The sequence below is a fragment of the Ciconia boyciana genome, chromosome 4, assembly GCF_034638445.1.
Source record: "Ciconia boyciana chromosome 4, ASM3463844v1, whole genome shotgun sequence".
Taxonomy (NCBI): Eukaryota; Metazoa; Chordata; class Aves; order Ciconiiformes; family Ciconiidae; genus Ciconia; species Ciconia boyciana.
The window spans coordinates 24497325-24521827 of NC_132937.1; the positions used below are offsets into that span (position 1 = coordinate 24497325).

General features: G+C 43.7%; 1 protein-coding gene across 5 annotated transcripts in view; it reads right to left on the minus strand.

The window, feature by feature from the left end:
• Window positions 1-20317: 20317 nt before the first annotated feature.
• ADAMTS12 (ADAM metallopeptidase with thrombospondin type 1 motif 12) overlaps window positions 20318-24503 on the minus strand; it is a 175179-nt gene continuing 170993 nt past the window's right edge. For all 5 annotated transcript variants that reach the window (XM_072860961.1, XM_072860965.1, XM_072860964.1 and 2 more), the window contains one exon: window positions 20318-23314. In XM_072860961.1, coding sequence (XP_072717062.1) covers window positions 23079-23314 — 236 coding nt within the window. In that variant the 3' untranslated portion in view covers window positions 20318-23078. The remainder of the gene's footprint in view (window positions 23315-24503) is intronic.

Genomic DNA, 24503 nt, shown 5'->3' on the forward strand with positions numbered 1-24503 from the left:
TAAGACTGTCTGGAAGAGGTAGGGCATAGCTGGGCCAAAACAGCAGCTAAGAAAACAAGGATTCTTGGGAACAAAGAGTGCTTCTGTTCTTATCCCTGAGCTGTCCTTTCAGTAAGGCTGTATATGTCACAGCAGAAACAAGAATGTACCGAATGAAAAAGGATAATGATTATTTTTTTAAAACAAATGCTGTTTTTCAATTTAATAGGTACAGTCCCCTTCAGTGGAACACTTCCTTCCCAAGCCTCTAGTCCAGAGCATCACATACTCAGCAGCCCTTCCTATCTCACAGTTGAGGGAGCTCATCAATTGGTTTTGGGTTTGGTTTTTTGTGTTTTTTTTTTTTTTTTTTTTTTTTCACATCTGGCTGACAAGAGGCAAATGTCTGTCACTGACAAAAAATAAAATAATGGTCTGAGGTTTTTTGGTTTTGGTTGTGGTTTTTTTTTTTTTAATCTTAACTGACCTGAACAGCTTCCAAAGGTGGTTGATAACCATTCCTTTAAAAAGGAAGCTATTGCTACAGCCTTAGCAAAGATCAGACAAATCTGAGGACAGGTTTGAACCATTCTGTCTTGAAAACCTCCAAGTCTCACAATTTCCTTTATTATCTCAGCAGAAGCATTTCATCTAGCTTTTTCTCACCTATCTTTCTCAGGGGTCATGGCAACATTATATCAGCACTTGAATCACTGTGAATTCAGTCTCACCAGACCACAACCCCAGCAACTCTTAGCAAAATCTATATCCTCCTCCTTTGGTTCATTGAGACTAAACGTTCCATCTAACTGCTGTGGACAAAAAAAAGAGGGAAATTGACTTTCCACTGCCTTGCTGCTTTCAAAATTATTTTGGTTAAGTGGGTCATTATTTTCTGCATTTTGCAGCTGCTTTACTTCGCTGTGAAGTGACTGTTGCTCATGCAAAACAGTGGAATCAGATGTCAGCTATCCCTGGGGCAGAAGGACTTCTTCAAATGTTGAAGCAAAACCAGAGCAGATACTGGTCCCCCAGGGAAAAGGAGCCACTAGCTCTGTTTCTCTCTAGGAATTGTGCCTCAATCCACCTTTCCACTAGGCTGGTGTATTTGTTGATTTTCACAGAGAGCTCTGCCTTTTGTTTTACAGGGATCCCTAGGCACACTAGCATTAAACTGCCATAGTCGTGTAATGAGATACCGGTGCTGTAAAACGCTAGCCTCTACTGTGTATGGCTCAGTAGGTGCCAGTCTTGGACAAGCTGTCCTACAGAAACCTCATTTACTTGTATCATGCTTTTGAATACCTTTATAACTATATATATGTACTTATATGAATACCTTACTAGAAACAGCACCTAAGGGTACAATTCAATAAATACGTACTTCCAGCAGGGTGTGGACAGAACGGAGGTGTCTATGTCCAAATGGTGATCGGTGCAGTGCTGCACTCAAGTGCCATCTAAACTCATGCTCTCTGCTGTTTTAAGTTCTCTAGCTGCCAAGAGCTGTGGTCGTGCGCAGAAGCAGAACTGGCCTGGCCCAAGCAGCACATCCTCTCTCTTGGTTCAGCTAGAAGGCCTATGAAGAGTGGGTTTTCGTCACTGCTTATCACCTTTGGTAGGACTAAGGTGCCAACAAAGTACTGTGCTTGTCTCCTAAGGCAGGAGGACGCAACTTTGGTGTCATAGCTTAATGGTGGGACCACTTGTCAAGCAGGAGAGAAGCCTTTGTATAATTCTTTCCAGGGTCTGAGAAGGCTGAAAGCCACCTCTCCAGTTCTGCAGAGCGTGCTCTGATTACCAGTGTTAGGCAAGAGAAATACAAAACGTTTGCAGCTTGGTTTTTAGTCTGTACGTCCCTAGGGAGGTTTTCATGGGAATGTAGATCAGCTCGTGTTTGCCACAGACTCCTCCATGCCATGGATGTTTCCTGTGGAGTAGCTGGTAAGGTGCAGCTCCAGCTCTGCTTTACTTCACAGCAAGTTTTGTTTGCTCATACCTTAAAGCAGATTTCAAAGCAAATTGCTGAAGGAGGCACACAGAATGACAGGGAAGGAAGGTACTCACCTGACAGATCATCCAAGTATATACAAATAAAGTCTGGCAGGAATTTCTGTACCTGGCAGGTACTGAAAGCCTTCCGTTTTCTGTGAAACTCCTCAGTTCTGCAAACTCCCCTGAAAGAGTTTCCCCTGACCCAAAGCCATCTGCATGCTGCCACGACCAAGGGTAATTCCACTAAGACTCTTCCTGTCACATGCTGGAATGAAATTCCCACAGTGGCTGATACTATTTCCCCAATTACACCACTGGGACAATCCGATGCAGCTTCAATATTCATATTCAGGAACGTTATGTCAACTCCTCTAAAAGCAGTGAAGCATCACCTTTAGGGAGAACCCCGCTGTAAGGTAAATTGTTAATTGGTGTAGGCACCTTTACATGGCCAGTCTTGCCCTGACTACATTTTTTTCCCTTGCATCCTAATCCAGTCCACGCAAGGCCCCTGGTAAAAGACAATTGGTTTGCCAAGTCTGACTTTTCCCTTGTTAGAATAGGCCAAAATTAAAGGGTCTTTGAAAACTCATTTCAGGCCTTCAGCTCATGCCCTGTGTAATTTCATGATTGCCTTAGCCTTCTCCCCCATTTCTTAATTGCACAGTCAATTCTGGCAAAGATCTAAGCAATTGGCCCTTAAATCTGACAATGGTAAACCAATGCGATGAAAATTAAGTATTGCTAGAGGCTATGCTTATTAAAAAAAAAGACAGCACATACTGCTTGGTGCGTAAAGAGTATTTCCAAAACCACTCAGCCTTTCTACACACCAGTGTTTTCCATCTGCCTTGGACACGAATATTCTTTCACAGTTGTCTGGTTGCAGTTGATGCCTTGTTAGCCACTGTGATTGAGAGTATGCTGATACAGAATGAGCTGTGTTTGGACTTGTATCAAAGTTAAGGTTTTTCACACAGGCGAGCCTGGGAGCAAGGCATGCGTTAACATCTTCTGATAAATTACTACAAAGAACGTGCACTCAGATACACTGGGGCAGCCAGGGACATTTTGGACATTAAAATCATCTGGGCTACACAATTAGTTTCAATACATAAGATATCTGTATCCCTCTCAAAATATCCTTCCACTGGATCACAAAGCTCTTCTGCAAACAGGAAAATGTTCTGAGATGCACAGAGGCCAGCTATGAAACTGAAAAAAACCCACCAACTAAGCCCAAAGTGTTCAGCATCCAAGAAAAAAAAAAAGTTTTAATGTCAGTTAACCATGACAGGGCTTCCACAAGTCGACTGTCTATATCTATCTGTGTTAAAAGATAAGGTAGCAGGGACGACTAGAATGGAGGCACAACAGCTGAATCCATACTGCATCATGAGACAGCCTTGTCTTCCCCAAAGTCTTTGGAATTGCCTCTCTGGGCTCCTCAGAGAAGCAGAAGCAGGGACAAGCGGGTTGGCAGAGGGGAGCAGAGATTGGACAAGAAAGCATGGAACAGAGACATGCAGTGTTCTCCTTGCTGACATCCAGATGCAAAGTACAATTAAGCTCCTTGTGGTTTCAAGCATCCCACCCTGTGATGGTTTTATCTCACTAGATTAGAAGAGAGTAAGTTCACTGCATGCCAGTTTGGGGCCGACACTTAAAGCACCTTTTGCTGTCCATCACAAGAAGAAGCAGGCTTATAAAGCAGACATTTATTGATTTGTTACATTCCTGAAACATGACTCTTCATTTTGGGAATACTCAAAACTAACCCTTGTACATTGAGTGTGTGTGGCAACATCAGCACAAGTTAACTTAATATCCTGCAAGAGCTTAAATGCACAATGACTCTAATCTAATAATGTTTAAGATGCGATTTCTGAATTGCACACTTCAGGGACAAACTGTAACCTACCCACAGCACATTAGCAATAAAAGGACAATTTCTCTGTATTTTTGTTTAATGGGATAAAGGCCCATAAGGATGTGAAATCTCTACCCCTGTGTATCTGCAAGGATGTTGGGCTGCACACTGGAACAGCTTTGAATGAACTGAGCAATGGACTTCTTAGCTATGAATTGGAAAGACACCTTTTATTGGTGCAGCCATTGAAATGGCAAAAAGGGATGAAATACTAAGCATACCTTTCCAAAAAGCCATTGCCAGCTGAAAGTTAATAATCATACAATGACATTAATTCATAAATACTCCACTTAGCTATGGGAAATCAAATTACACATCTGTATTCTGAGTTCTGGCCTCCACATCAAGACAGATGGTGTCAGCAGAAGGATTGGGTGGCATCCAAATACCTTCAGATCATACTAATAGGACAAAGGGATCAAATAGAGACTTTCTTTAGGAGTAAGATTTCTTTCTTTAGGATTTTTAAACCACTGTAAGTCTTTGAGCAGATCATCCCTGGACAGTTTGTGAATCCGCTTTACTACCAAGGTTCCCCTTTCTCACACTGAAAGGCAGACATCCCTGCACTCCTCAGCATCAGGAGGATGAGCTATTTGTATCTTTTATTGCCAGAAATTTTTCTGAGATTATTCATAGGGTGGAAATAAAAAACGTTTCAGAATGTTTGGGTTTTAGTTTCTAAGGACAAGTTTGTTTTGTTTTCTTCAGTATAAGACTTTTTCCACAGAATAAGACTTTCAAGACCTGAGTAGAAATGACCATCAAACAGCAAATCTCCATTTCATCGTATGATATATGAACTTGTATCATTCTGGATTTGCAGGTGGGGAACTTAGACTTAAGGAGAAACAAAGAGCATGTTACTTCTGTAAAGAAATTCAGAGCTGTTTTTTTTCAGGGTTCAGCTCTCTCACACTACAGCTCGATAATTCCTTCAGATTTCATGTGTACAGCATGTCAGAGGAATCCAGCATTTAGCCTGGCTGGTTTGGAAGGGACAACAACTCACTGATCTGGAAAGCTGACAAAACCAGCCACTTAAAAAAACCCCCTCAACTCTTGCAACTGAATTCAAGAAAGATCTCAGCACCTAGAGTGGAACTCTAGTGGAAACTAGATCCCAGTCTCTGTCCGTAACTGATTCTGCAACCAGCTGCTCCCTGGCCCTGAAGTACCTAAACCATAGAGGCGATGTCTTATTAATCTTAAAATTCCCCACTTGCCATGCACTGAGTCCATGTCCCAGATGTGGCATCTCCCATTTTGTTCCCTCCTCTGCCTGAGGAGATTCAAACCCAAATGCCCAACACCCAAAGAAAAGCATATTGTGAGGTTGGGGTCTCTCCTATATAGAAAAAGACACAAGAAAAGGGCAGAGAGTAGGGAAATACAGAAAACAAGGCCTGGCTGTGCAGTCTAGTAGATCTGGGACTCTTACTGAGGATTTCAAACACTTTTCTCCTTTATAGGGAGGAGCTACTCTTCTCCCCAGCAGCATATAAAGTTAGGATCTTTCTTTACTATCTTTGCTTTAATGAATCTTGAATTCCCAGCAATTAACTCCTGAGTTTTGAAGATGCTCCACATAGAGCAGGTGGAGCACAGGTGCAATGATGTGGTGTATGGCTTTGTGTTCTCAACACCAGAATACTTTGCAAAGCAGTACTTTGTTTACTGGATAATCTGTATCTTCCAATTAACAAACTCATCAGAACAAATATCATAAACCACTGATAAGGTCATTTCAATCATCACTATGTATGGAGGATAGTGCAGGGAGATTATGGCAAGCTGTCACTCATCTAGCAGTGTTTCCAAGTGACTGGAAGAAAGTAGCAGCTATAGTTCGTGACATCAGTCTGCACACGAATTAAGATACACCAAATAAAGCAATTTTCTTTCCATGTTAATGAAGAAAAGCAAGTATTGCGTTGCTTAGAAACATCTGTCTTGCACTACCCATTAAAACTTAAGATGGAGAGAGGTATCAGTATGCATCTCATATGGAGCACCAGTCTCAGCGCAGTAAATGAAGAACCTGCTGAAGGTCACAACACTGACACCGTTCTTATCCCACCCTGCTGTAACCAGGATAAAAGCGCTGCCACTGCTGGAAAACTGCACAAAGTGCATTTCAGCTTTGTCTTCTGAACAGCAAACAGGAGGCAATCATGCAGTATCTAAATCATGGCTTGAGCTGAGGTCATGAAGCAAGAAAAGGCAAAGGCTGCAGGAGTTGTGTGAGAGAAGGACAAGGAATGGAGGAGACAGGAGGGTACAGAAAATGAGAGTGCTTTTAGATTCAGACCTGGAATGGCGAAGGAGAGCTGTTACCCGCCTGTTTACATCTGTGGGCCATTTTGCTGTCAGCACAAGGCGAAGGGCTCCACGCACAAGGCGAGGCCAAGCTCTCAGAAGCCATTTATTTGCATGGTTTGCTTTCCTCTTTGCTTTCACTTCCACAAATGGTCTTTGTCAAACTGCTGCAGCAAGTACACCTGAAATGACCGAGGCCCACGTGAGGATGACCCAGGGAGGTTTTTCCAATACCCTAACACAGAGGTCTACTGAGCAACTTCTGAAAGTCAGCCCAGTTGCAGTTTTCCCTTCCAGCCTTCACCCGGAGTCCCTGGCTAGTGGAGAACCTCCTCCACAACTGCCTCACCTATACTACCAAACAAAAATATGTCAGGAATTGTTGTCTGGCTCCAGGTCCAAAATTCTCTTTTCCCTCCCGCAGCGGAAGATGCTGTGCCCACGCTGCCTCCTGACAGCAGCGTCCTCCAGCTGCCTCCGCCGGCCGTGCCCAGCCGCCCTCTGAGCAGAGGGCTAAGGCTGGGCTGTGCCGAAGAACATGCGGGCCTGCACACACTGTAGGGAGTTACGGACCAGAGCCTCAGCCAACGTGCTGAGCATGGTTTAATTACGGTACATCCACAGCTAATCAATCATGCTTGTTCAGACAAGTATTTCTGGGCTGGCTATATTAGGAGGTGCTAGGAAACCACAGGTGTCTGTGTGAGGGCGCATGGGGTGGAGGGATTTGCTGTCCCCACTCTCCTAGCACAGATGCTATCTTAGATGACAAAGGAAACAATGATTCGAAGTTCAGCTGCACATGTCAACTCAAACCAGGGACAGTGAAATCTCTGTTCTCTTCTGTGTCAAGAGCTACCAAGTGGGTCCTCTCTGCAACTCCCCTTTCTTCCCTGCTGCGGCTGAGCATCCCGTTCATTCTCAGCTTCAAGCCCCTAGGAGAATACCATTTGCTTATGAACAGTAATTTATAGTTCCTTTTTTATGTAGCCTCTTTTTGAACATGATAACGTGCGCTTAAATGGATTATATGTGTCACAGCCAGAGACAAAATGAATAACAACAGCAACCCATGGAGCAATCTAAAGAGAGTTTCTACAAATCTTAGTCCCCTGATGGCTAACCTGTGCAAGCCAGGGTTTTATGCCAGTTGAAGAAATAAATGCTAAGCTCAAAATTGTAACAGAAATCCAGGCTAGAAGTTTTAACTTCCCATCCTCAGGTCTGTCCCTTCATCGCTGGGTCATTCTTCTTAAAAACTGTCCTGGTGATGTGGCAGTAAATCATATAATATGATTAATGTAATAGTATTAATGCAGTACCAAGGGACCTCAAACAAGATCAAAACCTCATTGTTCAAAGCTGCACACAGGCAGCCTCTGCTCTCAGGAGCCAGGGATTTAATTACAGGGGGCACCAGGAGTGCAGAGCGCTGCGGTGACTTACCCGGTGTCACTCTGCTAACCCCTGGTAGAACTGGACTTCGAGGCTTGCAGACCAGGGCTCTGCTCCCCACACCACACTCCCTCTTCTGTTTGCTTTGCCAAGTAGCATTTTTAATTAGATTGCACTTGTTAGAAGACAGAGCAGCCATGCATGTGGGTATATGTACGTGTGCAGAGCCTGTCTGCACCACTGCAAACAGGCACGGCGCAAGGGGATTGCTGTTTCTTGCACCACTCCTTTTCAGCAGCTGCCAGTACTCACTGACCCAGTGTTTCGCATCAGAGCAGTAAGTGAACGCTATCAGCCACAGAAAGGGAAAAGAGATGTGGTCAAAACTTTTTATCTTGAAAAGGATGGAGCCCTGCTCTTTCAATTGCAGCTGTAAAAAGCCCTGCTCTGAGTCCCTGCGGCAATGCCCTGTGCTGTAGCATTTAGTTTGTGGATCCAGACAGTGACTCCTTGTTCTCAGCGGGACCACCTTCACCTCAAGTCTTTAACACCTTTTTCCCCCAGTCTTGAAGGGCTGGTCTGGCCCAGCAGCTGCCCAGCATTTGCAGATATTCACAGTACCCCTTTGAGGCCCAATTCAGCGAAGTCCTGGGGCCCTGCAGAGCGGTAGCGTTACCTCTGCTAATGCTGACAGCAGGATCAAGTCGTTGCCTCTTCCAGACACTTGCTGACGAGGCGTTTGCCACCCAGCCCTGTCTGTGTCACCCGCTGCGTACAGCTCTGCACGACCTGCTGCTCCAGACTGCATTGGCTCTGTCTCAGGGTCTGCAGGAAAGAGCAACCTCGCAAGGGTCATGCTGCCCAGATGGCAAGAGGAGCCCTGGGAGCCCAGAGAGGTGCTGCTTCAAAAGCTGCAAAAGGAAAAATCAATCAATCAAGTCCTTCTCTGGTCTACCTTGGTTTATGGTATTTCAGGCCCATTATTGATTCAGTGCTCAAAATATCACCAGTGCCTTTAAACAGTTATTATCTATAAAAGGTGTTCAGTTCTTCAGAATACAACAGTCTTCATAAACTATCATGGATAACAAAGTCTGGAAAAAACAGGCAAAAAATCTAACCCGCTGCTTACTTCTGCCCCACAGTTCATCAGCAGGGCCTTCAGACCTGGTACACGCACCAAGCAGGCTGTTTTCATCACACATCATGATCAAGCATAATTCTAGAGGGAGACGAATGTGTGCCAAGGTTTTGCAGGCCATTTTGGGGTTATTACTGTAGATAACCCTGTGCAGTGTTTAGGCACTGACTTTGGAGGCTGGAAGATCTCTCTGAGCCACTCACAAAGGCTTGACCGCTCTCCCCAGTAATTTATCAGTGACTCTTTTTCTCCTTTCTGTTCTGTTCCATAAAAGCAGATTCAGAAGTTGGGTGAGCAATGAAGATATTGCTACACAGCCCTGGAGTGTGCAGGAAGCTCTATATTATCCACTTGAAAAGCCAAAAGCTTCAAAAGCCTGCTAGCTAGCAATTTACTTTTTCCCTCCCTCCCTCAAATAGTTCTAAGTTTTCATGGTGGAGGTGCAGATATTTTTCTCTCCACAGCTCTTTATTATTGTTGGATTTCTGTAGCATCATAAAAAAGGCATTTATACTTGACAAGAACCTTCACTGCTCAAGAAATGGGAAGAGCTGGTGGAGGGGAGGTGCTGGGTGGGAAGGGCAGCATCACAACCCTCGCCAAGGATTACCTGCTATAATAGCAGCACATGAGAATTTCATAAAAACAAAAAACCCAAATCTCATTAAAGAACTGCAGCCCAATAGTTTTCATCCTCAGATACAACTCAGTGCAAGATACCTGGTTTTCTTTTCTCCATCTCAGCTGCAAACAATATCTGGCTCTCAGTTACCCTTTCGTAAACACGGAGTGAGAACACTGACGACTGAATTTCATCAAGAAAGACAAGACATTATTAGTTTCAGTTAGCTACACTCTGTAAAGGGCTGAGCATGCTGAACATGTTTCTAGTCCGTACTTGCTTTTGACAGCCTTTTTGCTTCGGGTTGCAACCGTGGGCACTGTCAACAGAGATATTTTTGTGAGCACATCTTTAACTGCCCCAGGCAAAGTCTGCTGGGCTACTATCAGTCAAGCAAATCAGTGTTTTGAATTAACTTACCTGAATACTTACCTGCTGTCTATCTCAACTTTAGTAGGGCTTTTGCTACTGTCTTCTGTGACATCCTTATTGACAAATTGATGAAGTATGGACTAGATAAGTGGGCGCGAGGTAGACTGAAAAGTGGCTGAACTGTCAGGCTAAAAGGGTTGTGATTAGCAGCACAAAGTCCAGGTGGAGGGCAGTGACTTAGTGGCGTACCCTGAGGTTGATACTGGGGCCTGTACTTTTTAACATCTTCATTAATGATCTGGATGATGGGACAGAGTGCACTCTCAGCAGGTTTGCACTGGGAGGAGCGGCTGATACACCAGAGGGTTGTGCCACCATTCAGAGGGACCTCCATAGGCTGGAGAAATGGGCAGACAGGAACCCCAGGCAGTTCAACAAAGGGAAATGCAAAGTTCTGCACCTGGGGCAGATAACCCCCAGCACCAGTACAGGCTGGGGGCCGATGGACTGGAAAGCAGTCTGGGGATCCTGGTGGACAAGGTGAACGTGAGCCAGCAACGTGCCCTTGCAGCAAAGAAGGCCAGCGGCATCCTGGGCTCCATTAGGCAGAGCAGTGCTAGCAGATCAAGGGAGGTGATCCTTCCCCTCTGCTCAGCCTGGTGAGACACATCTGGAGTGCTGCGTCCAGTGCTGGGCTCCCCAGTAGAAGAGACACGGACATACTGGAGGAGTCCTGTGAAGGGCCACAAAGGTGATGAAGGAAGTCTATTAGGGAGAAATTACACATATTGCTTCAGATGGGATGGAAACAGAATCAGCAGCAGGTGGCTAGAAGAGTCGAGCTGGAGACTGAAAAGGATATTGTAAAAGGATGCACACACAGACATATTTCAGAAAAAAACCCTGCACTGTTATCAGAACAGTTTTCAAGTTGGGAACTTACAGTCATGCAAATCTCATCCAAGGGATACCTAGCGGAACACCTGAAGTTTCATTCAAAATTATCCAAAGCTTTGCAAAGCTTTTTTGTGAACATGGATTGAATTTCAAGAAAAAATACATTTTAAAGCAATTATGGTTTTGTTTCTCATTTAAAAAATGGGGAAAGGGCAAGCTTCTGCTGATGAGTATCTTATGAATTGCTGTTCAGTTTTATTCAGCTGCCTCTTCGAAGTTGCATGTCTTGGTATTTGAGGTAGAAACATGTTCAACGCATCATTTTAGGACTCTCTTCAGATCTCAGAGAGCAATTTCATATGAATCATGATTTGAAGTTGCATATGTTAATAAATAACATCCAGTGCCATATAACATATAGCATATAAAGGCTATTTAACAGTGGACAACAATAAAGAATGATAGCACAGCTAATCAGTTACCATGCAGTATTCCTCCAATCTTTATGGGGGGAAAACGCAGGCACAGAAAGGAAATTAGACAGGACATTGGAGTTAACACCATCATTTCAGAAACATGTTAAGTGTTATTTCTCGGGAGTTGCTAGGACCACGCACAGGGTCAAACAAATAGACACTGGTCAAGGTTTTGATTGCTTGTCAGCTTTCCACTAAGTACTACAACTTTGCCAAGACTTTACTTTGAAAGCAAGATGTTAGCTATGGTAATATTCTTTCTTTTTTCCCTATGGAAAAATAAAATCACTTTGTCTAATAAGATGTCATTTATTCTAAAATATGTAATTTTTTAAAAAAGAATTCTGAGCTTCCCACAGTTGAACAAAATACCTTCAGTGAAGTCTCTTTTTATCCATTAAAAAACTCCTGACCAGCTCCAGTTCTGAACTGTCTAGAGATTCAGAGTCCAGCTGTTATTTTATAAGCTAGATACCATTGACACTTGAAATAATATCTGATATTATTTCATATAGAAGGTGGCATTTTCAGTCATAAAATCGCTAACCAGAGAATGAGCTCAGATCATCAAAGATAAGCATTCCCAAAATTGTCAATTCAGAGGCAAATTATTCCTTGTTCACAAGCTTATACAGTGGTGGCACAAGGGGACAGTGGCAAGTCCTTCACTGAGACAATGAAATTCCTTCTCGTATGAAAATTGCACACATTTTGACTTCATTTTATCAGTCACCAAAACTGCCACTGCTTTGGAGTTGTCCGTGGGCGTTTTGCCTGACCACAAGCCTATGGCTGTGCTTTTGGAGGGATCATAGCTCAGCACTGCACAGGCAAGCAGGTCCGAAGAGCACCTGGATTTGTAACAAGGTCACTGTCACCTCCCTCCTCTCACAAAATTCCGGCACTCCAAGTTGCCTTCTTCTTTCCGCTCCAAACTAGCAGTAGCTGGGTCTGCTTATAAAACAATATACTTGCCCTTCTGAGCTGTTACCGAGCTAGACTAGTCTCCCCAGATCAAAAGCAGCTCTGTTCCTGGCTTCAGCTATAGAGCTCTTTAGGGTTATTTGCTCACTTAAGGCAGTGATAAGGATGGCCAGCTCCCTTGCCAGCCTTCTTTCCTCAATCTGGTTTTACTCTGTAGGAGCCACGGCGAACTGATGGCCCCTGGGGAAGAGCAGGAAGGCTCTGGATTAATACCTGTGTGCACCAAGGTGGCAGCCTGGGGTTGGGATGCACCTTTTCCAACATGAGCCTGGAGCACAGCACCTCCCATTGCAGGCTCCCCTGCTGATCAAATCTTCAGGCACATAGAAGTTTTGGCTCAGGAAGACTTTGAAAACCAGGATCTCCCACATCATAACCCCCTCAGATGTGCTAAAAGGTTAGCCTGGGCTCTGCAAGGAGACAGTGCTCCTGCCTGGATCCAGAAGAGCTGCAAGCACACACAACTGGTGGTCCCTGTTGCTGCTGCCACACATCAGAAGCAATAGGTTTTTTACTGTTGTGTCTCAGTGCACGGTCTACAGAAACGACGTGTGTAACCTCTGGGGACACATCAGTACCATCCTCACTCTATAAAGTTCAGGTGCTTTCATAGCCAGGCTTCATCCAGCTGTAAGCACTGGGCCTGCAAGTTCCTGGCAGACAGCTTCAGGGGATGCCCTAGGAACATCTCTAAGTTGAAGCTTTACAGTCAGCATATCAGCCATTAATGTGAAGAGAAGACAGATGAAGTTTTTCCTCTGCTATAACAAATTCCCGGAGTCTCACTGTTCCCATGCACTGGTCTGCAGCTGGCTGGAACAGCAGCTGCTTAAGTTTTCAAAATTCCTATGATTTCAAATGCATAATTAGAAGTGTCAAAAGGTAACAGACAAGCATGTCATGCAACTGATCTCCTCTAAAAGTCTCTTATTTTACTTTCTTCCCATTTTTGGATGTTTAAGACGGCAACAGGCCAGCTGACCCAAAGATGTCTCAATGGTTATGCTAACAGAAAGCTGAGATCAAAGACAGTTCAAAGCTGTTGTTGAGCATGTTTTGAGTGTGCCTTGAGGTTGAAACTTCAGTAAGACAAAGGTTAGGGTTGTGGCTTTTACTAGGTCAGTTTGACAAGAACGAACCTAGTAGAAGCCACAACCCTAACATAGCTTCCCTCCCACAGACAATGAGCTTCGTTGGACTGGACAAAAAATATCTGTGAAAAATTTCATTCTGCTCCATGCAATACTTTGATTGTATAAACTACCACTATGTTAAATGCAAGCACATTCAGAATTCATCATAAAAATAATATACAAGGGCAACATCAACCAAACACTTTCATTCCTGTAGAGAGATATTCCTGCCATTAAATATCTTTATTGGTGATCTGGAAGAAAACAGAAAATCAGTGCTGAGAATATTTGCAGATGACACAAAAACTGGCGAGACATTAAGTGAGGGAGACTGCTTAGATAGGGTGAACTGGGTCACTTGCTAAAGTCAGTGGAATTTAAAGATCTGCTTTCATAAAGGAAGAAAAATAAAAGCAAAGATGAGAGGTCATCTATAAGAGGGGGGCTGTACGCTGAAGTTCATGACATTGGAAAATAGCAGCATAGTAATGGCAAACTACCGAGTTTATGTTTATAACCTAATGCTAGAGCTGTAATAAGTAAAATGTGACCCTGAAAAGTAACAGAATACCAATGCTGCATGCAGCGACAAGACCAGATATGCAATACTGTAGCAAGTTTGTGTTCTTAACTGCACTTCAAAGTTAAAGTTTTCAGGGTTCAAAAACAGAACAGAAAAAATGAAGTCCATGAAATATGCCTTGGAATAACTGAAGAAACTCAGTGTATTTATTTCATTTAAGGGAAGACAGAGAGGTGATTTGACCAAAGTCTGCAAGCACCTCTTTGTGAAATAGATTTCCAATGGAGGCTGCACCTATTCCTGGCACTGAAATAAAGAGCACAGTCCTGAGGTTGGAAGCAGAAGGTACAAAAATTGCAGCTAGCAAAAGGCAAAGAGCTTGAAAATGTGTAGTAATGAAACATGAGGTTAATCAGGAGTTTCAGTCATCCCAGCAGCCCAACTCATGAGCAAACAAGATGTCTTGATTTCACTGGGACACAACGTCTGCGTAGCTGAAATTAAGAACATACTTTTCCTTTGATGAGAACAAGCACTGGTAAGGATGCAACAGTCCTCTTACTAGCAACCTTAATTCAGTAATCTAGGGCTAAGTATTTACTGTCATTCACCAAATGTAAAGGAAACCAATAAATAAAGATGATGAAAGAGGAGAGAGAAACTCGATTCCTGTGTAGCTCTACTCTACAGTGGATTTTGTGCTCCATGTATGGCATATTTCCATCTCAGCAGGCAACTCCCATCCGAGCGGGAGAGGTGCCACAGGCTATTGCAGAGGATACGCAATGTTCTTTCCTCAGAGACTTATTTTATTGTTACCCCTATAAAAGGTCTTCAGGCTCAAGCAGCCCTGTGTACGCAGAAACAATGGGAGTCCGTCAGACATACCCTGTAAATCTGTTTGGGGACTTCTGGTAATTGCTTACTGGGCCAATTCAACATCAACTTGCCTTGGCCATCGGCTAGTAAAACACACCTGGTGAAACCAGCAACTTTTAGCTTTGTGCTCAGCAGATTTCCTGTATAAAACCAGCACAATGTGTCTGGCCACCAGAAAATAAATAGCTTTTCTGAGTAACTGTTTCTTCCTCAGCTGACTGATTATTTATTGAAAAAAACAATAATCTAGGGTCAAGCTGAAACTGAAATGTTTCGCTGTGCACTGGGGAGGGGACTGCTCCTTGCTCTCAGCTGACAGCCCTAAATATCACATTATACTGTCTGTGCTGCCATAATTGTCACTGTATAGTGGAAAACTCTGTCAAGAGGGAAGACTGGACAGGGACCACGCCGGCATCGTGCACAAACCTGCACTTACGGCACTCACACCAAGCTGCAGCTAGGTACCTGATCCAAATGCGAACTCGAAGCAAGTGGCAGCTGATGGACGAACCACCCAACACAGTTTCTGTCCTGTGAACAAGCACCCACCTACATTCCCCAACAGAAACATTTCATTTCAGAAATATCAAAATTATCAGTTTTGACATCATTCATGATTTCTCATGGAACCTGACTTAATGTGCAACAGGTTTCAAACACTCCAATGCTCCACTTCTCAGCAACTGCACTTTCTAGCATAGTTTGTCCCTGTTGCTGCTTAACAAAAACTCCATATTTACCCAGACAAACTCATTCTGCACCTAGGGCAAGGGTGACTGGCTGTAGCGGATGGAAAATTTCAACTCGAGTCTTGATTGCCTTTCTGCAGTTTCAGACCCAATAAGGGTCATGGCCATGGCAGGCACAGCAGCAGGATAAAAGCTCCTTGGACAAAGCTTCCTTTATATTAGTGGACACTTTTTACCTCCTCACATGCTTGTAACAACAGCAGTCAGTGAACCCAGAGACATGGGCTGCTCAAAGGATTTGTTGAGCTCGGCAGGGAATGTTTTTGTGTTCCCCATCTCACCACTCTTTTGGATACTGTGAATCCAACAAGGGGTGAAAGACACATTTCCCATTTGGAGGGTGAATGCAGGTCAAGCAGACTGAAGCTGAGCCTCAGTGGGTGTTGAAGAGGCAAAGGAGCAGCAGATCAAAAGCCCCAGCACCCTTGCACGGGTTTTATGCCAGCACTGCCTGCCCCCAGCAGGGTCCCCATATAAAAGAGGGTACCCTTGTCAATCAGACCATGTGTCCCTTGTGGGAGGGGAGCAGGAGCCAGCAGGAAGCTTCATCCAAAATCAAGTTAGCTGAACGTGTAACTACAATAATCACCAACACCCTTTTCTGCTCCCATTAACTCCAGCAGGGTCTGGCTGCTGCAACATCCCCTCTGCCTCCTTGCCTAAACACACACTTGGAAGACAGGCATGAATAGAAGTGAAACACTTGCTAACAAGGGGGACGTCTGCTGTAAGCAAACTCCTGCTTCATGCTGGAGCCTCCCCTCAGCTCAGATGCAGTAACTTTAATTTTACATGGCTGTGAAGCCAAGACCAACTGGCCTTAACATCTCATCAGATGGGCAGGAAGAGTAAAGTCAGTCGCTTTTCATCTAGGTCCACGGCTGCTGGGTGCAGGGTCTGGCACAGCCTGCTTTTAGCTGGGGGCAGAAGCTCACTGGTCTTTCAGTGCGTTAGTCATTCCAGTGACTTGCTGTGACTACCAGGGCTGTGTCGCATGAAGGCTAGGACTAGGGACGGGGACACATAGAAAAGAATTTGCAGTTCTCCTCTGGAGAAAAATGCCATTCAATTAGCTTTCAGATAGTAGGCATTGCAGCAAAGGACAGTGATTTTATAAGCCAGCACTGTTTGTTATGAGTCTGATTCAGGCTCCCATATATTATAACATGACAATGTATTTTTACTTCCAGAGCAAAACAACCAAATAATATACTTCCAAGCAAACACAGTGGATAAGAGGTAATTTAATCTCAAGCTTCATTAGTTCAGCTATTGTATGAAACAGATAACAGATGCAGGGTAATAGACAGAAAACATAGTCTCTCTATGCCTGCCATCTGTGTAAATAAGCATGTGGGGAGCTTGAAAATTCACTGCACTCCCATTCACAGAGTCCTCATGGGTTTGTAATAAAGCATTCCCTCTCTGCTAGTTCATTAATCAGCTTCCCTCACACTGGAGCTTTCCTTACGGCTGTTTCCCATTAATGCCACGTTTGCCATCACTCCAGCATGCCAGTGTTCCAGTAGGAATTTGCCCTAACACCAGTGCTACAGTACCCAGCAGTGCCCTTTGCCCAGGCAGTCCGGCAAGCAGGACCACAGATGTGGCATTACGAAAGGGCAGCACTGGGCACCTGTTCACATCCTAGGGATTACTGCTGCAGTAAAGCCATGCGCTGCCTGGAAATGTTCACGTGTACAGTGACCTTCACCTGCCTGCGGCTCCCTTCTCACTTGCAAGGAACTGGCTTGATCCCACATGCAGCCTTGTCTTGCTTCCAGTTTCCCCCAGCCTCCACACACAGAGCACGTTCTCTTTTTGCTAGCAGATAGTATTTACTCAAATCCAAGACAACTCTTAAGGGTTTAAAATCCAAGGTTCACCCCTTCTTTCATTTATTGAGACTTCATGCTAAAACAAGAGGGAATTCAGGGTTTCTGTTCTGCCTTTATGGCATAGCAAGAGCTGACTCTTACACCGTGTCCTTTGCTCAGTGCTTGGGGCACTGTATTGGCCTATTAATTAGGAAGCTGGGTTCAACCCCTTCCCTTTCAAATCTGGAGGGAAGTCAGACTGCAGCCTCTCACAGACCAGGCTTTGGGGCAGGCCTCTTTGGCTCATTACCCTTCATGAGCCCCAAAAGTACTGTTCTCCACAGTCAATATAAGGAGAAGGAATATGTCATGTCTCAGCCCCCAGCCAAAGCCACTGAATCACTGAATCCAGCAGAAAACAGAGAGCTTCTGAGGGCTATCTTCTCACCTGCTTGTAACATGACAGAGATAGAGGTGACTCCAGAGGTGTAGCAAAAGACTGCCTGCCCAAGATATCCAATCCCTCCAAGTAACTGTTTTCCTCTGTTCCAAATCTTCAACTTCGATTTACTAAAAGCTACACGTAATGACTTAAAATGGTAACAGTGAATTAGCAGAAGCCCTCAAGAACCTTGATAAATTTTCTTTTTGATTTGATTGTGTCTTTCAAGTAGGAATCCAATGGCAGCCCAGGTATTTAACAACTTCCTGGTTTTCACATGTTCACCACAGATTCCTTCCAAAACCCAGGCACCTCAGCTTACAGAAGATGGTTGGCCACTCTGAAGGTACTGTAGTTATTGCTCATCCTCCTGCCTCTTACTGCTGCCACCACCATGTCTCTGTAGAAGAGACTTGTAGACTTGTACTCCTTGGCTAACATATCCCAGGTTTTGTTCTTGTCAGTGTGCTCGAGATACCTGCATTTTTTCATTAAGGGAAAGGAGAAGGTTGGGATCAATCAGTCACAGAAATAAGCAATATCCTTGTGTGAGCTCCTCATATTCTACCACCTGCAGGCGTAACAGGTGGGGAGGCTGCAGTGCTGGGCAGCAGCAATAAACCACGTTTCTTATTAATCACCATTCTGTAGCAGAATGAGTCCCTGTAAACACAGTCAGATCAGTCAGTCCAATGAAGAGAGAGGCGCCTGGCACCAAGTCTTACTCTCCAGGGGAACACGATAACCCACTGAAAACAAGGACATCTAGGACATTCACTTCAACAGGGCTGAAATTTCTCCCTCTTAAGTTTCCAGTGACTGTGATTCTGTACCTACGAAATTAATCTACTAGTGCTGCTGCATTAAGTGCCTCTGTCTGGAATGCTACTCCTCAAATCCCTACTTCTCTCTCGCCTCATCCCATCATCATGCAAGTGTGCTCCTGCTGGCAGAGAAGTCCGCACACCTAGAAATCTCCTGCTGAAAAGGTGTAGTTCTGATTGTGCCCTGATAGCACAAAGTAGCTATTTTAACATTTAGGTACTAATGAGACTCACATCTATACACCTCACTGCCTAGCCCGCTAGGATTGCAGAGCACAAGATCAGGCCATATGTGAAACCCAGCTGAAGAAATAAGTTATTCCAGGTTGATGGTGAGGATGCTCATCTGGCCTTTGGCTTACCCAGAGCTGGTTCACAACAGGGCTGCTGTCACTAGGTGCCACAAACCACACTCACCCTTGCAGCCAGCAGCCTTAGAAAGGCTTAGAGAAGGAAGACACCCGACATCCCTGTCAGTGAATTGCAAGATGGTACCTGACAGTTTGAGGCACACGCGATGTAGAGTTTGCTGTCACTATGTGTGACATTTAGGGTCTTCCTGAGCAGTGTCCTGCATCTCAAAGTGCCCTAAAACAACTTGTAGAATGGACAGATGGAAGTTGCATATATAACAATTAGCAGACAATCAGTCAGTGATTACTTATGAAATGTAATAGATAACTTCTCCCTGTAGCTATCCCTGGACGCTGACATCTATATTACATAAACTTAATTCTGCTAAAGCATGGGTAATATCAAGCATTTCTCATGTATTTCCATAAAACTGGTACAGCCACTGACTGATCAATGCTTTTCTACAGAAGTCATGGGGGAAAATGGACAACTGATTGCTCAAATCCACTCACACTCTAGGGACCCTATTTATGCTGAAATCATGGAAGGAATCACTAGAGCCACAAGCACAATTGTTTTCCCTGTGTGCCGATTTCATTTCGAGCTGATGCTAGGCAGCCAAAAGGCAGTTCCTTTGGTGGGTGCTGCATGCTTGGCCAGGCCGAAGAAGTGCAGCAAGCCATGTGCAGCAGACAGCAGAAACTGCTTGTCAGGCTGTGTGTTGTGCAGCAGGTCATCCAGTGAATGCGTAATGAGCCTTTGCAAAGTGGAGGGAGTTTCAACTCATTTCTCAATTCGACTCATTCTTCTCCCTTAGAGCACCTGTGCAGGATGCTGCCCCTGTGGGCTGGAGATCCACACTTACTTTGTGAAGTAAGAAGGAGCAACTTGCTGCAACTTCCATAGGGTGTTATGAGCCTGAACCCACGGATGGATGCATGGGTGGTTTGGTAACTGAGTGCAAACGGATAGTGCTCTCTACGCAAGCATATATGCCTAACTGTGATGCCTGTGCTTCTGGGCTGTAGGTCAAGCAACAGTGTTGGTGTGATAAAGTTTCTGGGCATCAGCACCAGCAGTACTTGCAAAACTTGAGTATTGAAAAGATTCAAGGGGGGTGGGCATGATCATATTGTATACAACTCTTCTGGAAACAAATACATCCCACAATAGACACAATAGACATGCACACATCTGCTGCCAAGGAGCTAAGGCACATCTGCTTGGACTAGAAGTGTCATCTATTTCATAGGAAATAACTAAGCCTATTAATGTATATTTTTACTTAGCACCATGCTTTATTCCGCTTTTTCCCTCACCCTTTTTAATGATCGCTTTTATGTTGGAGTGTCAAGCATCAAAATATTTCAATGATAAGGATTCCCATGGAATAGAAAAAGATACTTTCTAAGCTTTTTTTAACTTGGAATTACATCTTATGAATCTTCTTGCACTGGAAACATAAAATACCAGAGACATCAGACATAAGCAAAGCCATTTATTGAAGCTTGAAACAAATATGTCATCATAGTTTGCTTTTTAAACCTTGAAATGTTAGAACAAGCAGTGAATGTGCCAAATACACTTTTTTTCCTGAGTGACTTGCTGAAGCTGATGTTGTCTCAGGCTAATATGAGAATATAATGATATTACACCTCTGCACTTAATACTCTATTCAGTTTTGAGAATAGCGACCATCTGGGTTAGGATCATAAATCCACCTTTACTTAAAAATAGTCATGTCATAAGAAAGCAATCTTGCTAAATGGATGGGAGAGATGACTGCAGATATTATTAGCATAGAGGAGATATTAGGCTGATGAGTGCAATGTAAGAACCTACGTAAAATACAGCAGTGGGACTGCTCTATTAAAACAGTTCATGTTGTTGTCACAGTCTTTTCCCTAAAGTTCTAAGCTATGCAACAGTGATGACTGTGCTTCCCTGGGTAGAAAGGTTATTTTGATTAATGTCCATAATATAATTTATTCACTTTTATCCCTTTCAAAAGAAATTACAGCTCCCTGAAGAAAACAATGAAGCCAGAAATGGTTTTACTCCACACTAGCCATAAGGAGCACTGGAAGGGACAACCCTCCCAGGCACTTTTCCTCCCACCTGCACTACAGCCACTCAGTCAGCTCCCTTCTTATTAGCCCACATACCTCATGGCCCACTTCTGCTGACCTCTGTGGATAAAACACTGCAGGTACCTCTGAGCACAGAAGAGTCTGACTGTGAAGTGAATCTACCTTTGTCCTGCCCAAACCCTAGAAGATGCTTCTGGGAGCATCAGAAGCATCTGCACTGTGCACCAGCCTAGGTTGTTTGGCCATCAGAGAACTGCCTTGGACGTAGCAATACAGGCTCTGCTCTACACAATGCAGCCTGAGGCCAAGCCCTGCCCAAATGCTTCCTGAATCACATCAGACACCTCCAGTCCTTCACATGATTCAATATTTCTGTGTCCAGTGGAATAAGAACTGCCCAGATTTCTACTGCTCAAAGGGTCAGTAGCCATTCAGGACCTCAGAAGGACATAAGCACACTGTGAAACTTAAAAAGCATTATGTCTGGCATTGGCCAGCAACGCCATAGACATGTATTATTTTAAGAGTATGTGCGTGTATGCTATGTACATACATGCATGCACATGCACCATTGTAAGTCATCCCCCACATCTGTTATACTAGCACCATATTTTTAACAGTGGATTTTAAGTTTTATCAGCACCTATAACTGGGGTTATATTGCCATCACAGAGGTTAATAAATCTAACCTTACCATGCTGCATATCCTGAACTCCCAGTGGCTTCAGGTGAAGAAGTGAGCCCTTAGCCAAAGGTCACAAACCTACGAAAAAGGACAATTAGACTTGTGGCCACCATTAGGTTAATACATTATAGCCAGGCCCAAGTATTTCTATTAACTTTCATAAAGGTCTGTCTAGAAATAGGGCTATTGCTAGTCATAGATCTGTAACCATGGTGACACTTGGATTCATGGCTATGCGTCTCACTCTACACTGCATAAAATGTGACATTTCCCTGTATTACAATCTCAAATTGTCAGGTACCTAGGGAGTAAATCTGAGATTTTCAAAAGAGCACAAAGAACCAAGATGTCCAAATCCTGCTGAATTTCAAAGGAATCTAAATGTCAGGCTCCGTCCAGCTCTTTTGAAAATGCCCAGCTTTGCTTCAAAGGGTCCAGCCTGGTCTCCCTAAAGTTTGTTCTGCCATTTTCTTCAATAGCAAAATGGATACGCTATTTGGCTAGTGCTCTCCTGCGTAGCTAGAGCTACGCAGATACTCTCGGTCTCAGGCTCCTGTCCCAGGTGCCCTTACCCTCATTATGATCAAGGATTTGCACTGGGGGGAAAGTTTGCTGTGAGTGAGGTGATAGAGTACTCTTGTGGATGTAGGCTTACACTCACCTAGGAGATACTGGATTAAATGATAGCTCTATCACTGAATATTGATGTGAATTACAATCTATTAAAGTGGTAGATGCAAACAACTCTGCTTTCATGGTAGCAAGAAATGTTTCTTAAAATGTATTTGGGAACTTAACATCCCATATTTGGTGGTGTGTTCAGGTTACAGCAAGACATTTGTAGCAGAAGAAAACTGGCCAGGACAGGCTATTGCTGAGGTATCCTTTAGAGGTTCGGTCAAGTACTAAATGAAGATTTTTTTCTTTTGAAAAACCCAATGTTTCAGTTTGGCTTACATACCATAATCCATTATTATAAAACTCTGCTTTTAAATTTATGAAGTGAGCAAACAATTTAGAGAAACGCTGCCACTTCACCTTGATTCCTAAAAACAGAAAAGTGAGTGAGCATAGAGGGATCTGGCCCACAGCGCAGGTCTGTGTCTGCTGCCCCGTTGGCCACCTTCACTCAGCACTCTTGAGTAAGTGGTACTGCTGTTTCAAGTGGGTTTTGGAAAAGAGATGGAAGAAAGAACAAGTAAAACATTCATTTAAAAAAAAAAAAAAATTATTGCAAGCTTGTTTCTAGCCTCTATGCATGCCTAAGAAGTACTAGCTGCTGGTACCTTGCAAATTATGTTACAAATTTTGGACTATTACAGGGAAAAATTTGAAGCAGTAACCCTAAGGAATGTGTTTTCCTGGTTTTGATCACAGATTTCCATTTATGTTGGATGGTTAAAAAAAAAAAGAAGGAACGTAAAACCCGTAAACAGAAGCCCTACTCAAATCAACTAGGTTAAAAGCAGCTAGTGCCGAGCAGCTTGGTTGTTGTTTTCTGCATTTTGAGGTGATTTTCTTCTAGATTTAGTGTAATTCTGTTGTTTGAGGCCTCGCTGATCCCAATATCTTGCTTTGTTGCGAGTTCGGGGCTGACTACACGTGAAGCAGCACTGAGTCTGTATTGATGGCAGCAAGCACTTGCCAATGCCTTTCAGCCTCTGGCAGAAGTGAACCGACAGTTGGTCTTTGCTGCAGGGTAGCCCTATGGTGGAGAAGATGAGAAGAATTAGCTATATTTTGCTGACAAATTATCTGTATTTCTAGAATTTTAAACTGCTTTATGCCAGACAGTCATGCCTGTTAAGGCTCTTATTTATGATGGCTTTCTCTTCCTTTGTATTACGGGTCAGCTTGATCCCCCCGAAATTTTAGGACTTTGAAGTGAATGGGTCCTATTAAACTTCACATGACCTTCTGTCTTTGAAAATACAGCACTCTTTTAGTACTGTTCAGTGAGGCTTTAATTTTGCAGCAGACATAGCTGATCTATGTTTTTCACTTTAATGTTTCTACTTTTAAGAACTGCCAGAGAAAATCTAGCAACAATTATTTGTGAGTCTGGTACCTTCGCATTCTTGTAATAGTGCATTTAAGACAAGTACAATGGGCTGGCAGCGTGCTGCAGAGCCATGCAGGGCAGGCAGAAGAGCATAGACAAGGCATGTGCAACTACCAGCTTGACTACACTTCCATTTCTGCAACACCAGAATATGGTACTGTACGTATTATGGTGCTGATAGGTCTGTGGTAGCTTTAATAGACTGAGATGTGTCAGATTTAGTTAGGTATTACAAAATGAGGGTCCTCAGCTGTGAGAAGAGATGGCTGGGGGAGAGTCAAGGTTTGCAAAAGCAGGAAGGTGGTGGATTAGCCGAACGCAAGGCTGTTGTTCAGCAAATCCCTCAACACTAGAACTAGGGAAACTCAATGAAACTAGTATAAAGGTAGATTAAAACAGATAAAAGCACTTCTTTTCACAGCAGGCTGTGAACCTCTGGAACTTGCTGCCACAGGAGAGGGTGGAAGCAGACAGCATCGCAGGGTCAAAAAGGGATGCAACGTATTCATGGGAACAGTTCCATAAATTTAAACTAAAAGGCACTAAAAGGAGTGCCTTTAATAGTCCTAATGCTGGAGGAATACCATGGAAATGAATCACAGGAGAGGACTAAACTGTATTCTCCTTAAGTAGCATCTTCTAATGCCATTGCTGGAAACACAATATTGTGCTGCATGGACCACTGGTCTACCTAGTAGGGCATTTTTTTATGTTTTACTGGCCCCTTGAGCTTTTATTCACAGAAATAACTATTACTAATCTGTGTAGGTAGGATTTATCTGAGTCTGTCTTTCTGAACATGAGAGGGACAAGAGATAAGCAGACCAATTCA